The sequence below is a fragment of the Epargyreus clarus genome, unplaced genomic scaffold (genome assembly GCF_041222505.1).
Source record: "Epargyreus clarus isolate Ecla_fem2 unplaced genomic scaffold, WU_Ecla_fem_2.2 ptg000004l, whole genome shotgun sequence".
NCBI lineage: Eukaryota > Metazoa > Arthropoda > Insecta > Lepidoptera > Hesperiidae > Epargyreus > Epargyreus clarus.
Genome location: NW_027332212.1, coordinates 8,412,560 through 8,438,750, shown reverse-complemented (window position 1 = coordinate 8,438,750; position 26,191 = coordinate 8,412,560). Strand labels below are relative to the sequence as shown.

The 26,191-nt window shown below is 35.6% G+C and overlaps 1 protein-coding gene across 6 annotated transcripts in view; it reads left to right on the top strand.

Moving 5' to 3' along the window:
• LOC140757419 (uncharacterized) overlaps positions 1-24,991 on the top strand; it is a 151,992-nt gene extending 127,001 nt beyond the window's left edge. For 3 of the 6 annotated variants that reach the window (XR_012103975.1, XR_012103974.1, XR_012103976.1), the window contains 4 exons: positions 20,793-22,192; positions 22,642-22,761; positions 23,392-23,446; positions 23,609-23,694. Coding sequence is in view for 3 of the 6 variants with exons in the window: in XM_073093119.1 (XP_072949220.1) it covers positions 20,821-22,192; positions 22,642-22,751 (1,482 nt within the window). In the remaining 3 variants the exon portion in view is untranslated. Of the gene's footprint in view, positions 1-20,792; positions 22,193-22,641; positions 22,762-23,391; positions 23,447-23,608 lie in introns of all 6 variants that reach the window. The other 3 variants (XM_073093120.1, XM_073093119.1, XM_073093121.1) reach the window with 3 other exon arrangements.
• Positions 24,992-26,191: the final 1,200 nt, after the last annotated feature.

Here is a 26,191-nt window from a genome sequence, read left to right as displayed (position 1 = left end):
ACTAGTTTTCAATGACGGTACTCAAGCAATTATGAGAATAGGTAAAAATGTTACATAGAAATTTTAATTCTACGATTATACGTTTAAGTTTTAAAAAAGTCTTTTTAATGTGCTTTCTTATTATAAATTCCAGTGATGGAATTATAAAATCTTACATCCGCATTTTAATATCATTCGAGTAAGATTTGCGAAAAATGCATTTTAAGTAGGTACCTATAACTCATCCAAATACTGGCTAATGATAAAAATATTTCTACTGTTCAGAGAATCTGACAAGAGATATTTTAATACGATTATACCAACTGTTGTATGAAAACGTATTGAACGGATTTAAACGTGATTTTCCGACCCAATCAGCTCGCCTCAAAGTCCGTTCAAGCGCTAAAACTTTCCAACCAAAAAAGTTCTGTCCAATAAAGGTTTCTCTACATCCAATATAAATCGCACTTTCCCAAACTTCTCCTATAAAATTTATCTCGAATATGAATTGCAAAGTGCGGTCCAAATGAGTCATGGCCGTACTTCATTTTAAGTGCAATGTCCGACAGAAAATTGGAATACTGAATAAGCATTGAAAATTAAGAAACACTTTTACTGTAATGAAGGAACGGGGACGCCATTAAAATAGTGGCACATAAATAATTCAGGCGTGGGTTTGGCGTCGTTTCAAGACATTTCCACATTAAATTTCATGAGAGGTTCATTTTTCCGGTAAAAGACGCGTGCGTTCGTGCGCGCTCGAGCTAAGTCGGCCATGTTGTAGTAATTGGCCGTTTTGTCAGATTACTAGTCGTATTGGCTGCATACCAAAATATAGCATGAATCGAACCTCTTCTATCTACTCCCTCAACTCAATGTTTATCAGCGGTTTGTAAACTGTATTTCTGCATACGTATTTGACTGTAACAGATCCAAACTGAAAAGCAAAATTACCTGTATGTCGCCTATAAAAACATGATAGACTACAAACACTCTAAAAATGATATAGCAATATAATAATTAGTATATTTAGTTACGGTAGCCCCAATCCCTCCCTATTATAATATTCGTTAGTGAAGTGACAAAGGAAGAAAACAGAGTACTTACTAAAACAATCATAGAACTCTATAAGACTTTTGCATAATTAGTAAAACGAGTCATCCTGACTTAACGAAAGCTTTATCATTCAGAACGAACTCAAACATAACAATTATATTCGAAAACGTTAAAGCCACATTCATTGTTTCTATAATAACGAGTTGCTAGTTGAAGTTGTTAACGACGTGAAAATGATAAAAGTTCCCGTGATTTATTTACACAAACAACCAACAATGCGCAATTCTCGAAGCATTCTGTCTTAAATATTTCTAGTCGTGGAAGAAATCGTATTTCTTCGTTTTGTGTCGTCGCCTTAGCCGTCGGGAACGCTGACGGGAGACCACTTCGTTCATTTTTATTTTTACGTCGTAAAGCAAAGTCTACGACTTATGAACGTTGATTTATATGTTAATGGCATACCGAGTCACAAAATTGCATCAACTTTCAGGTCACGATCGTTCAAGACAATCGGAATTTTACGTTCGTATCCAAACTCCCTATGAATTCCGTCAAATGACAACGTGGCAAGGACGATCAATCACTACGCCATCAAAATATGAAGTTGACACAAAGTGGATGAGAAAATGATTGATGCACGCCACTTCCGTAAGCCCCTCGGCAATGGACGTTACTAAACTCATAATTGAATTAACCTCACTAGTTATTGTGCAAACATGGCCTGTGTAAACGAAGTTGCAAATTAGCTCGATGTTGGAATCACACTAACCAGTGAACAGTAACTATTGTTCCAACTGTGTTGTGGAAACTGCCGAGTGGAAATAGAAAAGTGTGATACACTGTTGACTTTAAATTGCGAAATGCAAAATCATTAAAGTATCCCACAGTTTTTATTTATACTTAGTCGATCTATTTGGCCGAATGTATTGTTTACTGGTTCCAATTAGGTATACACGTTTAATGGAATATTAAAAATAGGGCTTTGACGTGGCTCGAAAAAAATCTAGTTTCTATTTAGCATTATCTCTTATTGAATAACGTCATATTTCAAATTCAGCAAAAAAAATGCAGTGAATTTGAAAAAAAGAAGACATTTTAATATATCCTTTATGATTTTTTTATAAATAACTATCTGACCCGACAACGTTGTGTTGCCATATAAATAAAAAAAATGTTAAGGGTGAACAACACTTATCACTTAGGGGTATAAAAAATAGTTAGTAGCCGATTCTCAGACCTACTGAATATGCATATAAAATTTGGTGAAAATCGGTAAGGCGGAGGAGTACGGTAACTAATATTGTGACACGAGAATTTTATATATAAGATAACGTTGGTACGTAAGTACGATAAGACTTTTCGACTGTATGAGTTACAAAAAATATATCCTTCGTCATTTTATTTCAAAACGGAGCCTGTGATGAGCTGGCAGTATTATATCAAAGGAAAGGAAATTCTAGCTATTCAATCCAATTTATTACGACACTGCATCAAAGATATTCTTCGATATTAATGTTGTTTTCAGGTTTCATCTGTACATTGAGAACTTAATTGCTTTTTCTACGTACGTATGGATTTATTATAAGATTTTTGTATTTATTTATCGTTGCTTTGATCTCGTTTATATAAAAGCGTATGAATTCATTTCTTAATAGTTTTTTTTATTTCTCAGTATTCGTTTGTTATAAAGGTAGTATACGGCTTATGATAAACGTAAATGATAATTTAAAGTAATTTAATCCTGGAGACTAAATTGAAACCCTTTCATTTGTGCAAAATGTACTCATATGATGCCTAAAATGATTGTCGTAATACCACAAATAATTCTTCAAAACCATATATATGTGGTTTTAATATGATTTTGAGTGGCTTACGAAAAACTTAAAAAAATCGAATTTATGGTTTTGAAATTGTCTACATTAAATTACATATATCGAAATTTCAATGTAAAAGGTTCTCCCGATACGCTGATTGAATTTCTATGTTGCTTTTCACTATTTTTGATTTGCATAAAAATAATGATAATAGTTTTACATTAAGTCAAGTAGGTAATAAGGTATCTCCCCCGAAATTAACTAGAATGGTATATTTAATAGGGTAACGTGCCCGTCTCCTAGACAGCATGCAAGTCACTGTACTAATGAACGTCCCTAGTTTTCACGAAATAGCTACGTGATTTCGCAACTCCGGTTCATTACACTTTCGATGACGTTGTTTATTAATATATTATGCTCGAAACTAGCCCTTATTAAATCATAAACAAGTCGTTGCCCTTTCAAGTCTTTGTATTTAACCCTTTTTGTGTTCCCACTGTAAGAGACAGGTCTGTACTCATAATTGCAAATGGAGTCTCCAAAACTAAGTGTTTCGTGTATCCCTTATTCTTTTTCTTCTTCTCCATAACAAAAGTGTTCTGCATAGAACATATTTTAAATAAAATGATTTGTTTTAATTGTTAACGAGATTTGTTCACTATTGGACACGGGTCTCTTCTTAGAGTTCGGAAGGTTTAGACCATAGTTCGCCGCGCTGGCCAAATGTAAATTGGTAGACTACACACACCTTTCGGTAGATTTAACAGATCTTTTTAAACTTTGAAAAATTAGAGGTACTTTCTGGGACTGGAACTATTAACTTCCAGGTGGAGCTACTAAGTTTCAACCATTTGTCTATGACCTTGCCCATATTGATTCCATCCATCATCCCTTGAGAGTCGACTGCTGGACATAGGCCTCCTCCAATCTACGACAGGTCTTGAGCCGTCTGAATTCAGCGGTTACCCGCCGTCCGCTTCAGGTCATCAATCCACCTGGTCTCCATCGAGCACCTTCCAATCCCATCGGTTATCTGTCCTACAAACTATGTGGCTAGCCCATTGTATTGATTAGTGTATTACAATGTCTAAAATTAGTTCGCCAGACATACAGCACTAAAAGCATTTATCTCGAATACTTAATAGTGTTCCTTAATTTAACGTGTTCAATATCCACGTGATTCAGTGAAAGCCGACAGACTAACGAGCACCGCTAGTTTAGGTGTGTGGCTTCACGATTTCTTAACTCACTTCGTTTAACATGCCCACTTCGGAAACCAAAATGGATTTGCTGAAAAATTACTAACGGAAATTACGTGATGAAAAGTGGCTTTATTTTATCAAGATGTTTTTAAATCCTTTTGTTCTGTTTCCGTTTTTGTCCATTAGATGTTTACAAAATACTTTTGTGTTTTTAAAAGAGAACCGATGAAAAACACTTTAATAAAGGAAAAATACATAATATGTTAAGAGTTTTTTTTAATTCACATAGTTGTTCAATTCTACGTTAAAATACATTTTACTGTAAAATAACTGCTAAATACGCAATTCAATAAATTTGGCGTACATGTAATATATTACAGTACCCTTACCATGAGTTTTCAAAACATCCCACAATTTTACGTTACGTTTACTCAATCCATTATTCTGTTCCGTTTGCTTCAGTAGACTAAGTCAACGTAACAATAAGTACGTACTCAAGTCTTTTTGTCTGCCTCACATGTTCGCAAAAAAGAGAGACAAAACACAAAGCGCCATTTTGTCAATTTAGACATTTATTGTTACGTTTCTGACACTATAGTTCTGATACAATCCGCTAGCGGCGCTGATTGGAAATTGTATGGGCAAATACGTAAACAAATACCAAAATAGTCATATTTGTCAAAACGTAAAAACTCATGGTAAGGGTACAGTAGCACTACCATGAGTTTACAAAAGTATTACTCGCTAGCGACTGCGTAAAATAAATGTATGAAAAATTGTACAGCGCCTCTGGTGGTTACTCGTAGAACTAAATTCCGTAGTGTGAGCCACTCGTAACGTAAAAAACCTATCGAAATCAAATCGCTAGCGAATGTCATTATGATCTATTGCCATACAAATTCGGTCCCATAAGTCATTAATTTGACAGACGTTGTCAAGAAATACCGTAACGATAGTAGTTATGTTATTCACTAGCAAAATGACAATAGTTTTCTATTTACAATTTCTATAGTGGCGTTTCTATGCCAACTCATGGTAGTGCTACAGGTACGATTTCAATTTACCCGTAATTGGTTACTCGAAAGGGCAAAGTCTGTTCCGGAAGCCATTCCCACGTAATAAGATTGTGTTGCGATAATTGTCTCCGAGTAGTGCGCCTGACAAGGGTTTGCATGTAACGGTACGTATTTGTCATAAGATCTCCTTGTCCCTGCCAAAGAGTGACGAACCTGACCTCATTTCCTAACTTTGGCCTTTCGGGTGCGGCCCTACGGGGCTCGTAATTACATTACTTTACCTACGCTTACAATCCACAAGAACAGGTATACAAGATTATTTTTCTTAACTGCACTTCGAACTTGAATTCTTTAATAAAAAGCTTTTCCCAAATTTTCCTAATTTCGTACATGACGCTCTTTCGAAGTTTCGATGCTTGTTTGTTTACTCACCGGACGTAAGGACTTAGAAACTTTTCCCAAAATTGGATTTTGAGTCCTTTGTATTCTATAGCTTTTGTAATCTCCAATGCGAAGTCCAATTTGTTGCTGAACGAATATAATCCGCGGTTGACATAATTTTTTTCTTTATTCTTAATGAAAGCTGCTCAGCGTCTGTTTTGCGCTTCGAGAGTTCAATCAAAATAATCGTGGAAAGCTACTTATTATAATATTTTTTTTCTCCTTGCAAGATTGAAATTGTCATAAAAATAAAAACTTCAATGGAACCTTCTTAAATAAAACTTATTCTTAAGGGCAGTCAAAAACAATAGCAAAAAAAAAAGCATTAACTGTGCGCAAACGAACCAATTTTATAAAGAGGAAAGTAATCAGCCCCATTTTCGACAAAGTAACGAATTTAATCAACGTGAAGCTTCCTCTTAATTTGAAAGGTGTCAACACAAACAGATTGATTTAATTATATGCGTAGAGTGGTCCGTTTGTCGGTCCGAGCTGCGCTATCACGATTTGTACTTGCGATTCTGTGTTTTTTTTGTTTTGCTTCTTTTTTTTTATTTATTTTGCTGTGTGAAAAGGCATATTGGCTTACTTATGTATGTATTAGACTATCGTTTAACAACAAAAAACGTTGAAGTAATGACGTGATTGTTTTTTTGTATTTTTTTAGTTACAACTCTATAAAATATTATTGTTAAATTGTAAAATCGAAAATGTTATGTTAACGGGGTAAACAGTTGGTGGCAAAATATTCATTCAGAACTTATCTCTAGTAGAGTGCTATATTATAATTTTATTTAATATTCATAGGTATATATTTATCATTCGCATGTGTTTACATCCAATGTGGGCCATGCAAATGTTTGGTTTCAACGTCAAATTCAAAACCAGGAAATGAAAAATTGTTATCGATAAAAATACTCCCTTTACTTTGCTATTTTCAGGGTTCCGTATTTCCATTATTTTTTCGTCGTCTATTTTAAATTGGTTTAAAAACTTATCCACATTGGCTTCGCTCGCAGTGGTGTGCATCCGTGCGTTGAGTGGATTCATTAGTCCAGGTGACTTGCTGTCCTAAATCGTATGTCATTGGTCGCACCCCACGCCGTCACGTGGGCACTCCCTTCTTAATAGCCTTAAAATCATGCCAGATTCAAAAGGTGCATTAGCCTGATTAAGCTTACGGCTGGTTTGTTACGAGTACTTGGTTGAGTGTATGTGATGCATGAAATCGATTGGTTTGTAATTATGCTTTGTTAAGGGTAAGGGTTTTTTTTTTACTTTTAGACATATATTATGGATGTGATTAATTTATACTGTAAGGCTGCCCCTCTCTAATTGAAAAAGAAGATTTTTGGTCATTAAGTTCCTTATCACTGTTGAATGCATTACAACTTAGTCGTCAGGGATATTATCCCTTTGCACCGCATCTGTGGCATCTCAGGTAAGACTCTCATCTACCTATTCTGGTGGACAACTTAGACATTTTTACGTCAGTGCGAACATAAACATCTTGTTATTTGCTTAAACGGGCCTTATAAAACGCTAATAAATTGAGGACATTTCTAAGTGAAAATTTGCTGCTAGTACCGGGAAAATGGGTAGGCGAATTGGCTACTAGCCTATAAAACGTAATGTCACATTCATTTGCAATTCAAGTGTCCTCAGCCTGTATTATGCCTAATAAAATTTACATATTTAAATTAAACTGCGAAATAACAAGACTCTGAAGATATCACACTTAGATTATGCGGACGAATCTCTACGCATATCGTTTTGATGTAAGAGCATACGATTTTAGAATACTAATTACTGGATTTTCTAATTGGAGGAGCAAGAATCTAATCGCAATGAAGCACGCATTGCCTTGCAATTTGTGTTGATCGTAACCGTTCTATAATGTTGAAGCAGTGTTCGGCACGGAAATTGGATAGGTGGCCATTAAAGTTTTTATGAACACCTTTAAATCTTCCGAAAGAGATTCACTTATCTATTATTACACAGCAAAAATACGTGTTACGTCAGAGAATCACTTTTATATTTTTTCTGAAAACAAAAATCGTTATTGTTATATCAAAACTACGTCAAATTTTAAAGCCATCGGGCAACGTAACAAAAATATGCAGTGAAATAACTTTTTAGGTTAGTTCCAAGTATTTTTAATAAAACTCTATAAAATTTCATCAAGCTTCGGCAAAAAGTCCTAAAAATATAGTTATAAAATTTTATACGACAAGTTAAAACCTATTTTTGTGTGGGCTTATCCTAGATCGGCATAAAACCTAGACGGTACAAAGACCTCAGCGGTAAAACGAGTGAATGATTTTATAATACCATTATCTATACGGGTATGTCCGTTTTATGTCAGCATTATTCCTAGTAGTGAAAAGAGCTTTAAAACTAAACTATCGGAGTGATTTATATGTTTATAGTTGAATTAAATAGAATTAGTGTCAGTCTGGCGCGTGTAGGTACGCGGTTAATGTAGATCTTAACTGATTTACAAAGTCGGGAGTTACATGGGCAATCGGAAAGTTGTTTTTCATATAATCTAACGATAAGGCAAACGGGCTACTCGTCAGGACGCAGTCACCGTCGCCTATGGACTTTTGCAACACCAGAGGAGTCGCCAATGTATTTAAAGGAATCGCCGGTTTTAAAGGAGAGTTTTTTACAGTTTAATAAAGTTCTTAAAGAGGTGTCTAGCAATTCCCACTTGGCCACCCTTGTGAAATATGGTCTAAAATCACTCACTCTGAGAGGATACCTATATCCAGCAGAGGAAAAATGATGGGTTGACGACGATATTATATAAATTCATACACCAACTTATATACATCATCAAGCGTCTACAACGTATGTTCGGCCCATGTCCAGTGGACATTTTAGGGCTGAAGATAATAAAGTTACGATAGTAATATTTTGCCGACGATGTTTTCGGCGGCTCGTCCCAAATGCATCATGTATACAGTTACTCAATTATTCAAATTTTGAGGCAAAAAATACCTACATCACCCCCTAGAAATTGGATTCCTTACTCTTTTTAAATTCTGTTAAAGTTAAAGTCAGTTTCGAGAGCATACAAATATAATTTGAAAAAGAAATATTTTCTTTTTTCAATCTTTTAGCGTTTTTGACAGAGGATTCCATGTTCGTAGCTCCTCCAAGCAAACATGTAAACGAAAAATTTATGTTTCGATTCTGTGTGAATGTTTTGATATTCTAAAGTCTGACAATCTAATATTATTTTGAAATCGATTAACATAGCTTATATTTATTATAATAAAGGTATATTACAATATCTTACCTACTGAATTTGAACCATTATAAATCTACCCGCGGTTTAAGCGTATAACTTTCAGTTTCTTAAGTACACAAATGGGAACATATACAAATGTTACAAACTTTGTTAAGCGAGATTAAATAAGCACCGAAGAATATAATCTATCTCAATAAGAAAATAGGTTACCTAAAGTTACTCACGTTGCTAATTTCAGTTATAAAACAACTGTGGGATACTTGTTACGAGCCTGTTTTAGCGCAACCTGTTTTCAGGTTCAAATACATTTATCAACGTGAATTCCCGAATCCCTTTGTGAAATTGGTTAGTTATTTTGGCTATTTTTATTTTAGTAATAAATAAATAAAATAAACGCTTTCTACACTCACAGCCCCACACTAGGATTCCCTGTGTCGTGGGTGCCATGGACACACACATAGACAAATACACAAACACCCAGACCCAGAAACAGAATTCTAAATTCATCATTTAGATATCTGTCTGGCCGGGGATCGAACCCGGGACCCTTTGCGCGTCAGACCGGTATGGTGGCCGCTCCGCCACGCGGGTCGTCTAAGGGACTAAGTAATAACTACTTAGTCTTCACGCCACGCCATGAAACGCATGACAGTGTTTGTTTGTTAGGGGTGGTGACAATTAATACGTTATATGTTTCTATTTATTCTTTAAAACAGCGCTACCTCCATTTTAAAGGTAGTGGAACTTTGTGGTTCGACTCCGAAGACACTTCCGCCCAAAACTATTTCTGCGTTGCTTTATTTTTTTAAGGTGTTATGTGGTAAGGGAGTAACACTTATACGAGTATCGCATCAGTGGTCAACCTAAAGTAGGACTCCAAACCTATCGGTGGTCATCTATACATATCTATCGGTGGCAGTTGCCACGTACAATCAAATGAACGGCATGCTCGTTTGGAGGTATTATGTAAATACGAGTAATAAAATAAACCTACTTCGTAATACTATATATTTTGGGATTAGGTAAGTTGTCTCCATGACCTGAAGTAACTGACCTGAACCATGATCTGAACTAAATATCAGATGGAATGAATTTAAAAAATGGAATTTAAATTATTTTATTCTCGTTCTAGTTTATTAACAGGTACATTTCTAAAGTATTTTTACCTTGACTAGTATTACACACTCGTAACCACAAGGTCTATTGTAACTGATCAGTCCCTCTCAGTATGTAGGCCGTCGGGTCATCTGGTGGATTCGTTGTATTGAATTGCACTTTTTATACTTTAAATTTATAAATCCTAATTTACATTTGAATGTCAGAATATTTGCATTGATTAATAAAGAAATAGATATATAAAATTATAGTTAAATAAACTATAATTTCATTAAATGAATTACAGCCCGTTTCAATACTCGTAAATGAAAATAAAATGAATACTCCATCGTCAAATAATTAACATTTGTATTTTCAAATCAATATTTTGTTTTACTCTGTATTGTGTACTATGTACTTTATTATGCATTATGCATTATTAATTATTATTAAACATTAAGAGTCAAGTCTAGATACGGCCATCAGATGATTATTAAATGCAATCATATATTGCAATTTCATGAAAAAGGAATCTTGTTTTTCCTATATAAAAATTCCTAAGACCAATTTGAATGTTACAGGTCTCATAATGTCCTTACAATGTGAATGTCTAGATAAAGACATTTGAGAGGATAAGAAGGGTGCTTAAGTTGAGCCACAGAATGGTCTACCGTTCAAAGGAAGATCAAAGTACGTGTTGGTTAAGCGCCATCTATACTTAACTTTACGAAGGTTGCCTTTTTGCGCGAGTACAAAGGTAGCGTTTTTCGAATATACATAATTATGTACTTATGTATATAATTTTGTTTGCAAGCGCCTGTGGCCTAAATTGCTTGACGAATTTAAAATTATGTGGTGTCGTTATGCCTTTCAGTTCTTTTAGTCAAAGTCAAAAAATGATAGTCAGTTATACTTCATTTCTTCATACTATTATAAAAAATGTCCAATTTCAATCTCTGGATAAAACATTGGATAGATTGATTAATGATAACTAAGGATGGTTAACAAATCGTGAAGATTTTTAGACGGATTCGAAATTACATTGACGAATGTACAGAATAGATCTCGAGAGTCCAGATACAGGGTATTCGTATATTATATTAGAGGTGGCTACATAAGATAAGCGAGAAAAGATCACTGTAATATTCCTAAAAAACTATTTTGTAGGCATGGAAAAAAATCTATAAAACATCACAACAACTACCCCAAAATGTTTCGCTTTTACATTCGCAATAAAGTGATAGTAAGCGCGTAGTACCGATAACTTTTTACAGCCACACTACGAACTTAGTAGGCCAAATACGAAACCAAAGTTTATCGACGCTAAATAAAACTGTGAATAGCTCCGTGTTGCGTAATGGGAAATATTCGCACATTTTCGCTTTGCTCTACCCTTGAATATTGCATTGGTTTTTGGTTTACAACAGCAGTGTTATCACTGTGTTCTGGTTCGAAGGATGTAAGGCAAACAGTTACACTAGCCGCTCTTATTCAGTTCATAGAGCTGACGTTATCTATGACCGATTGCAGGTAGAACTTTCGTTCAGTACCCTTACCATGTTCAGTACCCATTGTACCCTTACAATTTTCAAAACATCCCAAAATTTTACGTTACGTTTACTCAATCCATTATTCAGTTCCGTTTGCTTCAGTTAGATTGAGTAAATGTAACAATAACGAAGTGCTCAAGTGACGATGAACTTTTTGTCTACCTGACATGTTCGCAAAAAAGAGAGACAAAACATAAAGCGCCATTTTATTACGCGTTACACATTTATTACGTTACTGACACTATAGTTCTGATACAATCCGCTAGAGGCGCTGATTGGAATTGTATGGACAAATACGTAAACAAATACCAAAACAGTCATATTTGTCAAAACGTAAAAACTCATAGTAAGGACAGCAATCACTAACCATGAATCGAACGACGTACGTTACCAAAAATAATATGTTATGCATTCCCGAAGCAACACTGTGTTGCTGTTGGCAGCATGATTCCTATTACATCCGCCCGAGGAATCCCCGAATATATATGACATGGGGATTTTAAGGAAAGGTGCAAAAAGCTCTTCTTCAAAGACGGCGATGCATTGGAAGTTGCAAATGTTCATTGACAATGAAGACTTCTTACTTCGGGTAGCCCATCTGCTTCTTGGCTAGATTATAAGTTAAAACATTCAGATTAATAAGAATTATATGATATTAGTAGTGAAAAAACATCTAACCTACAGTATATAATATTTTTCATTACAATATGATAAACGGAAATGGGTTTAATTTAAATTCCGCCCTAGGCTTATTACGATAGGGCGCCCTTCTGCGTAATAGGATTCTTAACCTTTAACCGCCTCCTATAAATAATATGGCCTCTATATCTTATGGAGAGCGAAACTGAACGCTTCTATATAAAACACTATTTATGTTAATTTTAACCATATATTTTGGTCGCCTTTAATCGCAATCCTAGACTCAAGCCTCAAATAAACAAAAATAAAATTACTTATAAAAAGTAAAATGTCATGGGAATGATTACTAATTCACGAGCCTCCATAAAATTGATGTTACAAGTAATTTAAAAAATAATACATAACCTCTGAACACTTTTTATATGCACCTACTATTAGATGATAAAATATATAAAGCAAAGTTTATCGACGCGAAGGCGACCATAAGGTTTTTACTGCCCATTTACCTTACTAGGTCAAATATATAAAGCAAAATGGACTTCAAGCAAGGCCAGGAAGGGCATGCGTGTAGTGTGCGTTATGGGAATATTTTGGTGCATATCGCTAAATAATTTGTATGGAACAAAATATTGATATGAATAGCATATAATATAGAAGTAGCAGACGAGCTTGTAGTCCAACTGATGACATCTTTAATCAACCCCAGATAGGATTAGATATTCTTCCTTCCTGAGGTCCGTCACAGATGCGTTTTAGCGCAACGCGTACCCTTGAAGATTAAGCTGGAATGCCTCGGTAAAGTATGTCTCCCTTGAAACCAGAACACAGGCGTGGAGCCGCCGCAATGTACAAAGAAAACTACAAAGGGTTCTACCACCTTCAAAGTCACCTTCACTTTAGTCTTTAAGAGTTGGCTGCGAAATTCCACCATTCACCATCTATTGGACTACAAGCTTGTTTACTATTTTAATTTTATAAAAAGCGTTATAAATAAAAAGACCCATAGATTGTATTTCCGATTTTAGCATTCTGTTTCAAAAAACTCATTATATCAGCGGATTAACGCAGGGATTATCCAATTAGTATAGTCGCTAGTTTCTACAAGTGTCAGCATAAATCATGTCAACACTAATAAAGAATACAAAAGCTAATAAAACTATTTAATAAAACTTTTACTATAAATTGTAGACTAGAGATTGTCTACAATTTATAGTAAAAGTTAGAGATGTCTTTTTTAATACACCGTTAAATGGCACGAAGATTTTTACACCGATGGTTTTTCGATTTTAATAGTCTGTTTCAGGAACTCATTGAGGCTTATGCAATTAATATAGTAATGAGCATTTTGTACAGATGTCGGCATACATTATAATAACGTCGTTCGAGCTAAGTACTACGCTATTTAATAAAATAACGGTCTCTATATTCTGATAATATTTGAACCCTTTGTTTAAGGTGGTAGAACCCTTTGTGGTTCGACTCCGGCGGCACCACCGCCACACCTATTTCTACCTAATAACAGCAGTGTTAGGCGCTGCTGTGTTCCGGTTTGAAGGGTGTGGTAAGGGAGACAGACTTTTCCGAGGCGTTCCAGCTTAGTCCTTAGGGGTAGCGGCGCATCTGTGGCCGACCTCAGGTAGGAATATCTAATCCTATCTGAGGTTGATTACAGATGTCCATGGGCGGCAGGAGCCACTTACCATCAGGTGGACTGCATGCTCGTCTTCTACTCCTATATTATAAAAAAAAGTCATACTTCTGTCGGGGTCTTCTTCTATACGTTACGTGTCGAATAATGTCGTGTCGTATTTGTATTTTTTTGTTCTGCAATAGTTTCACTTTTTGGCCGAAAAATATGTACAATTGTACACATTGATACAAGCACTAAAAATATCTAAGAAGTATTACTTCTTATGCGTGTACATAAATACACACATGCTTTTTTATAATATACCTACTACACACATTAATCGTACTATATCAGTATACTCGTATGTAGCAAAACCGAAGCGTTATAACAATAGAAATAGATTCGCGTGTGAAGCGCGTTATAGGGGTATTTTCACGAGTTTTATTAACTATACTGTGCGCAGTAAAACGGATAATAATATATCCTCGAACACTGTATAGTGCGGTCCTGTTTAAATGCACCGTTAAAAGGCGTTTATTGCCTTTTAGGCAACATTATTCAGCGGAGGATTCTGTTTTTAATAATCTAGTATTGCTCATGTACCGTAGTGACTAAGCTTCGCATTGCATATTGTTTTCATTAGATTCCCTTTAAGTACCATTGGATGGTTACGTTGAGAAGGAAATCTGCCCGTAACTCATTCTGGTTTTTCGGCTATGAGGATAGTTGAGACATCATCTTCATCAACCATTATTGTCCCACTGCTGCGCACGGGTCTCCTTTCCGAATGAGAAGGATTAGGCCATAGTCCACCGCGCCAGCCAAGTGCGTATTGGTCATACCTTTGAGTTTTTTTTTAATAAATCTCTCAGGTATGCAGGTTTCCTCACGATGTTTTCCTTCATCATTTTAGCAAGTGATAATTAATTTCTAATATGCTCATAAATTCGAAAAATCAATGTTGCGTGCCTGGGATTTGAACCTCGGACCCCTCGATCGAGAGGCCGAGTTTCTTAACCACTAGGCTATCACAGTTGAGACGTTAATAGGATTATAGCGAGCGAGTGCACATTAATTTAATAACATAGAGTGAAATTAGAAAATACAAAACACTTTCAAAACTTAAACATACCTTAACACTATTAGCGACCCAAGCTGACATTTAATAACGGATTTGAACCCTAGATCTACAAAATGGAACATTTGACACACATGTAAAACTGTTTTGCCGTACAACAAAAATTGCCATAAAAACTGGAAGGACAAATTTCTTCAGAAACTCCATCAGAATTAAACTAAAAAATGTCGACATAGACATTAAAAGCTAAAATCGTTGCATTGTAAATCGCGTCGTAAGTTTTAAAATTGCAAAGGTAGCGAGAAATTGCAGACATTAGTCTAGAAGTTACAGCCATAACTTAATTTTATACTTACAAACGCTTTGTAGTATTTTGAAAGATACACAATTCACTGTTTTTTTATAGTATTTCTTAGATTTTATGGTGCGTCTATGATTACTACTTACGTCCAAAAACAATACCGATTTGAAAATTTATAGAAGTCTAGGCATGCTAATTTAATTGACATTTAACACACAATAAAGAACTATGGTATAGGCTTCTTATCTTTATATGTTACCCTTCCTATTGACTTTTCTCATTTATAAAGTACATAATAAAGAAATAACAGATTTTAGGTTAATTAATGAGAAGTCTTGTTACCAATTAACATCCGGAATACAACAAAAATAGACAAATCATTAAATAGTTAAGGCACTTCTTGTAACTTATAAGGGAGTATTCACAAACTCGCACGAATTACTCTCTCAAATATTAAACACATTATATTTTTATTTTTTAATGCTATAGTATTCACACATCAATTTGTAAAAAGTGCGGCTCGAGGGACCAAGTTGTCACTATTCGCAATATGTTTGAAAGCGTTCGTAATCAGGAATATTAAAGTCCTATTACAAAGGCTACGACCACATGTGCCTATGCCACAAAAAACTATTAGAGCGAACGAGGGGTGCATAGAAATAGAAAACTTATTATCTTATCTCCATGATGGATGATTGTTTTATTAAAATGGCGGTGGATTGTACTGTTATCGCTCATTGTAACATTGTGGACGTTTAATATGAATAATTAAAATGTTATTTGTTTACAGGTGATCGTAATGTATTAGTATGTAACATTAATGGAATAAAATGGACATTATGTGGGTGTGTGTGGAGCGTATTGTGTTTGATAGAATCTGCAAGTGTTTCTTGTTGAGTAGCGTGGCTTGTATTAGTGTGAAACGTATATATTATTACTAAAATGTCTCATGTCAATGTGTAATTTTTGGATTTGTGTTAGTTTTACATTCATCTTAGAAGGAAAGATTTTTTTATAATATAGCAGACAAGCATGTTGTCCACCTGATGGTAAGTGGCTACTGCCGCCCATGAACATCTGTAATCAACCCCAGATAGGATTAGATATTCCTACCTGACGTCGGCCACAGATGTGCCACTACCCCTGAGGACTAAGCTGGAACACCTTGAAAAAGTATGTCTCCCTTACCACACCCTTCAAAACGGAACACAGCAGCGCCTAACACCGCTGTTAGTAGGCAGAAATAGGTGTGGCGGTGGTGCCGCCCGAGTCGAACCACAAAGGGTTCTACCACCTTAAAATTCATCATCAATCAAATCTGTCATACAGTCATCTAAGAAGGAAAGAAATGAAGGTCTTTAATGAATAATTCAAAAAAATGTCAATGATATGCAATTATGCATTTCGTGAATATGCTATACAAGTTTACCAGTCCCTACGTCAATGTACCTCACTCTTACTTCGGATCAGTAAAATCAAACTCCACGATTACAATATCAGCAAAAGTTCAATTAATTACCCTCATCAAGCCACTTTAATGTTCCCAATCGTCAAATAAAAATACTGAATGTGCTTACTACATCTTACGAATTGATTGCAATTACGCCAATAGAATTCACGATTTCACCCTCCGAAACTAAACACGTAGGGTAGGGGAGAATGTGCTGATATCGTCGCCAAATAAATGCACAGGAGGAATTTTATTAAGATTTTTCCAAAGATATTCCTTTTGAGTACGTTTTTTGAAAACACGTCGTTTTTGAATAATGTATGTGTCTCGAGGGTCGTGCGCGATAATGATGTATTATATTATGCTATTAGGTATGGTTTTCTAGATAATGTCAAAATATGAGCTGTTTTTGAATTATGCTTAGTCAGGCTCTCTCATACGTTTGGGGGGAAGTTTTTCGTAAAATTCTTACAATAAATGATACAAAACGGCACAATAGATGCTTGTAATTGATTAGGCATAGTCAAAATATAATATATTTAGCGATAACGCGCAAATCTGTGTGACGTTTAGTTTGTGTGGAGCTCGCGCTAATAACAATTTGGCCATAAACCATATTAATTGGATGTTGCATTGTTATAGTGAAGATTTAGTTGTCTTATCCTCTTCCTTCATTATTACTTAGTAAATCGTTAAAAATATGATTTATTATTTAATAAAAGTGCTACCGACCCTATAGATGTCAAAATCACACGGCTGGTACTAGTAATAAGATTAGATTAATTAACGATATATAAAATAAAATTGTTAATCGGATCGACCTCATACCGAGAATTGCAGCTGTTTTCATCAATAACTTTAAGCTATGTATTTATTAATGGAATCATGAAATTATTTTCAATATTAATATAATAATTATATTTAGTAATATCATTAGTCAAACACAGTACCACAACTGGCAGCTGGACTTTATGAATGTACCATAATTTTGTATGGGTTCAGAGAATTTACTTTAGTAAATGCATGTTCTTTAATGTCATTATTTTAATTTCGTTTCCCAACAAGAGTAGATAGATTGTCAACGTTGTACGTATTGTATCCCATAATATCTAATTACAATGCTGAAAGAACGAATAAGTATATGTTATAATTATATCTACTCTCTTTGACACCGCTAAATACCACAAATTCATTTGATTACTAAAAAATACAAGCACAATGAAAAATAGTAATCTATAAAACATAAATAAATTTTAATTTAAAATTACGGGATTACTCGTAACATCGTATCATTAAATTTACAACACCAAATACCTTCATAATAATGCTACACGATATCATTTTACAATAAGCTGAAATACATATCATATGAACAATACATATCATATGAACTTCATAAACCATCGTCGATTTAAAATGAAATGAGTTATGCAATCATTATTTCGCTTCCTAGAAAACGCTCATAACATTCGTTTATATATTTTCCCCGAATTCCGATTTACGCATCAGAATTCCGAATAATTTCGACTATTTAGAGCATTCGCGGAATTTACAATGAGATGTTTTTGCACAGCATAGACTATAAAGAGAGATTAATGGAATTGGCGGCGGTCGGTAGCAAATTTCTCCCCAAACGTATAAAGATGGAGATAATAGGGTAGGAATGTGTTGATCGGACGTCTTTATACGCAATGGGGCGAAATCTCGGGGCGGTGCAATGGCATAACAAATTATTGTCTCGGTCGCCGTCTGGAGCGGTCAACGAGCGCTGAGAACGAGGGATCTCGGAATATTAGAAATAGGATAGGTACTTTCTATTATTTTCTTAGTTTTTTTTTTATTATAGAAATAGCAAACGAGCATACAGTCCATCTGATGGTAAAGTGGTGGGTTGGCCATCCATGGATACCTTGTAGAGATGTTGCAAGCAGGTTAGAGTTAGAGGCGTGTTGCTTGAATGAAGTCTTTATTTTGACTGTCTAATACTAAGCTTATCCTAACTTATACTCGCATAACTAGGAGTCTTATACACACTACAACCTATAATCGATTTCAGATAGGGTTAGTCCTACCTATGGTCGCCCTCAGATGTATTTCTATCCCTACGGACTAAGTTAGAACGCCTCGCATAAGTGTGTCTCTCTTTCCACTTTCTGTAGCTGAACACAGAAGCTCTTAACACTGCTGTTGTTAGGCAGAAATACAAAGATGTGATGGTTGTACCTTTAGAGTCAAATTGTTACTTAATAGAAGGCGTATAATTATTTTGCTGATTAACATATTTAAATAAAATTTACTGCGCTTATTAACATCTTATTTACAGCAAATCTTTCAAACATTTATAAGCAGATTGTGAATAAGAGTTTGTTGAATAAGAAGCATTATAGTGCAGTATACTGCCCAACAGTCGTATATCTAGTGAAGGGTCGGCCGTATCCGCCATGAAGGGAATCTCGTCGCTGATGATGATTTAGATGCGATGTGGCCGGAAGTGTTGTAATGTGGGAACCACTTGGGGACTTGTTATACTGCTATCATGTAACGATAAACGTTATTATGATAAGGTATGGTAGGATACTTGAATTGGCTTAAAGGTAGTATAATCCTTCTTGGTTCTACTTCGGAGTCATACCTACTTCTGTCGTATCGCCGTTGTCATGGCAACGCAGGATGCTATCGTAAAGTAAATACGTAAATGTTTTTTTCTCTTTCTGTTATTTCATGTGTGTTGTAATTATCCGAATAAAAAAATTCTTTCTATCTAAATACTAATATTGATTATTGTTACAAGAATTAATGATTTAATTATTAGTCTAGAACATGTACAAAATATATGTCATTAGTATTCCCCACTGAAATCCTACTAATAATTATTATAAGTCAAAACCACTTCATTTCCTTTTATCATTACAGTGATAAATAACGTACGCATAACTTAGTGTATCCCATCTTTTGAATTGTTGTTGTGACAACATGTCAAAGATTATACAAACTCATTTGTAATCCCTACAATACGAAGTCTCATTAGTATACAGTCATTTGTTCCGTTACCACAATAAAATTAACACAAATAATAACTTGACACTAGCGATTGAACAGTCGTTGTCATGACAACGGCTTGGTTAACAGGCATTTACTACAGTTTTCGTAATAAATGTGTCTTATTAATTCAGCGCGACTTACTTCGTTATTAAAATAACGATATTATTTTGTTGCTAGTGATTGAACCGCCGTTGTCATGGTAATCTGTAAGCTTATTCATAGACATTTGTTATCGTTATGGTAATAAGTTAATGTAAAATGCATGCAATACAGTCTCATTAGTACGCAGCCACTTGCTCTATAGTAATAAAAAGTCGTACTATGAATGCAAATTATATGGATAAACATTGGAATAAAACATTTCACCTCGTCACCAGCGATTGAACCGTCGTCATAGCAACAACTTGAGGGTAAGCCCCCGTTGTCTAGTTCACGGACACTTACTTCGTATTATCGTTATCGTAATAAATTGTTCTGGAATGCGTGCAATAACTTCTAGTGGGATCGCAATAAAATTGTTATGTGGAATTAATTAATGATAAAATTGGATTTATTACATTTCTCCTTTCGATACATGAGCAACATTTGTATGAAATTGAAAATACATAATAAGTATGAACAACCGGCATTTATTTGAATAAAATAATGCTCTACTCCAATTTAGATCTCCACGGCACTTTTTATGACTTTTTGTTTTGCGATTATTTTCCGGACAGCTAAAAGTAATAAATCGTTTGAACGTTATCCAGATTTAACTTTATGACCATTTACAAAAACCGACCGTTATTTTTTATCTACAAAAATAAAACGTGTACCTATATGCAGTTTATAAAACAAAGTTCCATTTTCACGGGAATAATGTACAGTATATTTTGGACAATATGGAAGCCCGTGTAGGTGTATACGTCCGTGATTGATTTTTATACACATCAACAACTTTGCTTTCGGTATATTGTAAAGAGCATCGAAGTCAAGCTGAAACGTGGTACAATAACCTACTATAAACACGGTGTGAAACCCCAATTTATTACCCGGCGACTGATGATGATATATCGACGTCGGCTGCTGTGTTGATCGTCACTTACCCTACCCTTATCACAGAGCATGTAATTTCGGATTCATTGCCCTCGGGATCCCGGCCTGTATATCGGGGCTTTTATTATAAGCAAAAATATTTTACGTACCACAGGAATTGATTTCATTTATATAGGTCATATTAAAATATGTTTTATTTTATTTACAGGTACTCATTGGTAATGAGAGGATGAGCCATGGAATCACGCAGCGCGCCGCCGAGCCCCGACGAGTCAGGGGAGGCGGTGTTCGACTCACGCTGTGGAAGATATCCCCACGCACCACACCTTCAAAGAGCATTCGCAAGTTGCCGCGAAACAGGACGACCGCGGCCTCATCACCGGCATGCTACGTCCGAACCGGCGCGACCAGACGATCGTGTACTAATCACTGCCGAAGTTCACGACTACCCTTCATCCGAGTCCGGTATAGCTGCCGATTGTCCGCATCCTCACACGAGCAATGCAGACGACAGCCCGTGCTACGATCGCTCAGATTACGAAGGCAATTCCACTTACAGTCTTCGGCATACTAATTTCCATACGGTAGATTGTAAACGTCGGGTAGGAGACTTTAACCGAAGCCACACTCCTGACTACAATCATGACCATGAATCCGATTCTGAACGTTCACATCAACGTTCACAAACTGCTCGGCGGCCACATCGGAAACACAGGCGGGACGAAGATGATGGTGCGCAGTCACTTGACGAACGTTGCGCTCGAGATCTGGATGAAATATTACCCGCAAGACTGGCAGCTATAAACCTATCAAGGGAACCGCCACCACAAAGCTGGAATAGAAGTAACATCGCTGCTACAATGGAAAGATTTGAACCAGTAGATTATTCGTATGCCTACTACGATCATCACTTGTCGATGCCTTCATCATCAAGAAAGGCACATCGTCAAAGAGGACGTGGAGGTTTACCACGGGACCGAACAGCGAGGCACAATTATGTGACAAGGTATGGCACAGAGGAAAATATTTACGAAGAAATAACTGACGGTTCTAGAACATGTCCGAAACACCGATATGTCCCACGTCAATCCTTAGTTTCACTAGACAGGAGTGTTGTAGAGGAAGAAGTTCGTAGGGTCGAGTCTAGGCATAAGCGAATCCTAGGAGAATTGAATCTTAGTGTAGAGGCTATGCTGATGCCGGAATGTGAGTCGCCTGATTCAGAAAGAGCAGAAGACAGAGACAATATAGAAGAACTTTTAAGAGTTGGACCAACGGATGAATTACTTTCACCCGCTAGTTGTAATCCTCCAGATTTAGACAGTGGGTTCAGTGGAAGTAGCAGCGGTGCAAGTTACGTGGGAAGCTTACGACGGAAACCTACGGGATCTGTCCCACATTTACCAGCAGTATCATATGGTACTAGGGGTGCTGGTGTTAGAATTTTAGGCGCTGAAGAATGCAGTCTACGATGCCCAAGAGACATACCTTCGCCACGAAGTTCTAGTTGTGGTGATGCTAAAACGACGGGATTTTGGAATAAAAAAGCCTGGAAGAAAATATCTGGTTTCTCGAGTTCGAACAGTATCAATAAGGCCGGTCTCACGGGTGAGTTATAACAACTTTCACAGAAAGAACATACTTCGTAGCCAAATAATCAAATAGGAAAAAATCTTCGCTATCGAATAATGCATGTCGAACTAACAACATAATTCCCAAATTTAAAATAGATACTAGTTTAGGCGAAATATAATATCAGTAAATAGAACTTTCTGAATTTAGCTCTAAGCGTAAAACATTTTTAAAACATTCATCTCTTAATACCATACACACAGCAAACAAAATTAATTTTCCAACTCGTAATATCACAATACAAAGTTTCATTTTCACGTAAAACGCAAATGAATTCGAGTGGTATCAAGTCATGAAATTCCTGCGAGTATCATTTTATTTTCACCCGCTTTCGTTCGCCCATGGGCGTTTTTCAGATGGACGCGCTAGCTGTTTGTTGTTTTCTTTTGTTTGTTTTGTTAACGGTACCGCGTTTTGCATTGCAGGTCTGCTCGTTAGGTACACTTTCCGGCGTAAGTCCGGCTCGCAGGGCTCTCAGGGCAAGCGACGTGTCGAGCCCGTCAAATGCGATGCGTGCCTTTCGCAACGATGTTAGCCGAACCATGGTAAGGGTCCCACTAAATAGTTAGTCAACAAAACAGCTACTTATTAGCGTGTTAGTGAAATAACTAATTAAATTGAGCTTTATTTCAACTGAGCTTTAGCCTTGGATAACGCAAATTAGGTTTTCATTATTTATTTTAATTTTGTCTTTATTTGCGCGTCCATTATTATTGTTCTCTACCTCACAGAGGATTTCTTAGAACACCTACTTATGTTATTTTATTTCATTTCATTAACATAGAAAATTACATTATAAACGTTGTTCAACACATACATTAACATTGTGGTAAGGATATTTACGGCTACAAAGCTAAAATGTTTAGAGAGTTGGGAACGAGTAGCGCTGTGGCTGGGTCAGGAACGATTAACAAAGTCGATACAAAGTTCTCTCATTAAGGTATCGCAGATATTACTTCTGCCAACTTCGGCTTAAGATAAGTATTGTTCCGCAAGTATCGAGACAATAGCATGCTCTTCCACTTAATTAAGCCTCGTCGATACTGTACAACTACGAGTGAGCTAAAACTTCCCGATTAGTCTACCAAGACATACATTGTACACTTGAGTTCATTAGATATTATCTTCGATATTGTGTGGAAGGAAATGTTAACAATGAAATGTCTTGGTTGCAGATGAAGGTTGTAGGCCAAGCAGAGCTAAATCCAGAACAGCTACGATACCGTACAGGTTAATAATATTTGGAATATATCTATTTGAGTTTTTATATGTTCTTTCGTTATATTTTAACAAGCATGCATTTTAATACTAATAACATTTTATAAGCTAACAAAGATTTTGTGAGATATTTAAAGAATGTTTTTTTAATTTCAAATGTTTTCTTTGTTACAGCTACTCCAACGGAAAATTGGTGGTGCCGTTGGATTCCCTAGCACAGAGTTGAGGGGCTCAACCCCTCATTCCCGGGCTCCAATTCTTGTGAAGTACTGCTTAGTTCGAAAGCAGGAAGAAAAAAATGGATCAGAAATTTTAAGTCATAGATGTACAGTGTTTTGAAATCTTTGAGTGTTGTTACTTAGTTTCTGATTGCATTACAAAAATGCGCCATCTGAAGTTCAAAAACCGCATTTTGATTAGAAAAATGCAAAACTTCTTAAACAATATATCGTCGAAACGCTTAAACCAAAACAATAGTAAAATGACATTCACGTCGTTCGACTAACTCGTATTTGAACGTGACATAAATTCTATTTGTCATGTGTTTCACGACGGGCACATATTTATTCGCATGTCCTAGTTTCTTTCCGGCCTGTGGAGCTTCTACATATGTGTTATGTTGTTTAAGAATAAATTCTGTCGCAATCTCGGGACTAAGTTTGTGCTGAAAATTTTGATAGTAACATTCCATTTGACTCTAACAATGGGTACTAGGTAGGTGTTTAATACACCTCTCAGTGCGTCTTAAAGACAAACTGGCTTAGGCTTGGCTTAATAATTCTATCAGATGAAAACCAGTGTAAATAGGATGAATTTATTATTATTAGGCGATTGAGGAGTATACGTTGAAGTGATAGCAAAGCCTAATGGATATTTTGTATTGTTATAACAACAGTTTCATAGAAACATAATGACTACATTGTTGTTACTTATCAACTTTTAGTAGGTATTAGGTACAAAAAGGCTGACACAACTCTGATTTTGTACGGCGATGTGGCCAAATAGCAAAATTTAGATATTTCTGTCTGTGTGTACACTTCTAAAACTTTTTCACGTTTTTGCTGTAAAATTACTGTTAATATATTCGGTAAATGGACGTCTTATTGCAAAAGTTAGGCCTCTTTTTGGTTCAACTGAGGTGTCACGACTGCTGTTGGTAAATCTATTAAGACAAGTTTGTCTTGTGTCTGTATGGAAAGTTCTAGGTTAATCTTCGAAAGTAGACAGACATACATGATCGACTTCAAATATTCCCGTTCTATTCAAAGTTGGTTACAAATGTCTATGAGGATAACTACTAATCATCAGATGGACAGATCCATGTGCTACTTCAATAGTTATATAAAAAACAAACTCATATTCTTGTAAACATGTTGCTAAGCCAAAAAACTTTTTATTGCACATAAATGTAAATCCATGGTCCAACCTACTAATTTATTAAAACTCTGTATCAAAAATGTTTAATAAGACACGTTATTCCTTTCATAAGGTTATTGTTAATAATTGTTAGCGTGTATTGTAAATTTTGTAAATAGAAATAAATATGGTGCACTTTTATTTTATTTATGTACATAGGTAGCTAGAGTATGAACCCAATGCATTACACGATTTTGTACGCGATAAGTTAACGCGATGTCACTTTTTAGTCCATAATATTGAAAGGGCCGGTCTATTCGTCTATTGTTTATAACTTAACTTAGCTGTACCCTTAGTTTGAGTTTTTATGTTTTTACAAAAATTACTGTTTTGGTATTTATTTACGTATATGCCATAGATAAGTATACGTATCTCACCGCCTTGTAATTGAAGGAAGCCTAATGGCTTAAACGGCTGGCAATTCTGTCAGCCATTTAATGGCTGTCATGGTGTAATTTACGGAACAATGACGACATGCGCAGTTAAGTGGCGCAAAAACACGAAATCAAAGTAAAAGTGCGTAGAAATATCGTTTCATTTGTACATGATCTATAAAAACTACATTTTTTAAATATTTTTCGAACACGAAAATAGATGACAGTAACAATTTCAATTGTCAAAACTGGTTACATTTCCTTGCTAGGAGTGAGTAATCTTTACTAATCTATGGTATATGCCCATACATATTTGGAAATAATCCGCGCCCTTAGCGGAGTGTATCAGAACTGATTGGAAATGTATGGTAAATACGTAAACAAATACAAAACAGTCATTTTTGTAAAAACGTAAAAACTCATACTAAGGGTACTGGTAGAGTATTAAATTATGTATGAAAAAGCGTGAAATAAAGTCGTTTATACGTAACCTGTTTTATTGGATGTTTTAGTACACAAAACTTTATATACTTTTTATTAGTAGCGAGAACTTAAGTCCAAAACCGTATCTTAAGATTTGAATCGTCCGTGTTATAAACCAGCCGTTTTAAGGAGTATTTTGCTGATGTGAACGCCCCAATAAACTGCCCCAGTACAATAATGAACCTGACAGTAAGCGTGTGATATATGATCGATGATGTAACTATGGGTGGGACCATAGAGACATTAACGATTCCATACCGATACCGAACGCGTGCCGAATATCATGTGTTACGTTATAACTTAAAAGTTTTAACGGCGATTTTTATTTTCTTTTTAATAAAAAAAAAATAGGTCGAGTAACGAGTTTTGTATTAAGTTTACCGAAATGCATACATAATTGGGTTACATAGTAAGGTTAATACATAATAGTTTCAATCATAAAGGAAAGAATTGTAAGGCAACCTGCACCATTGAGATTTCTTAA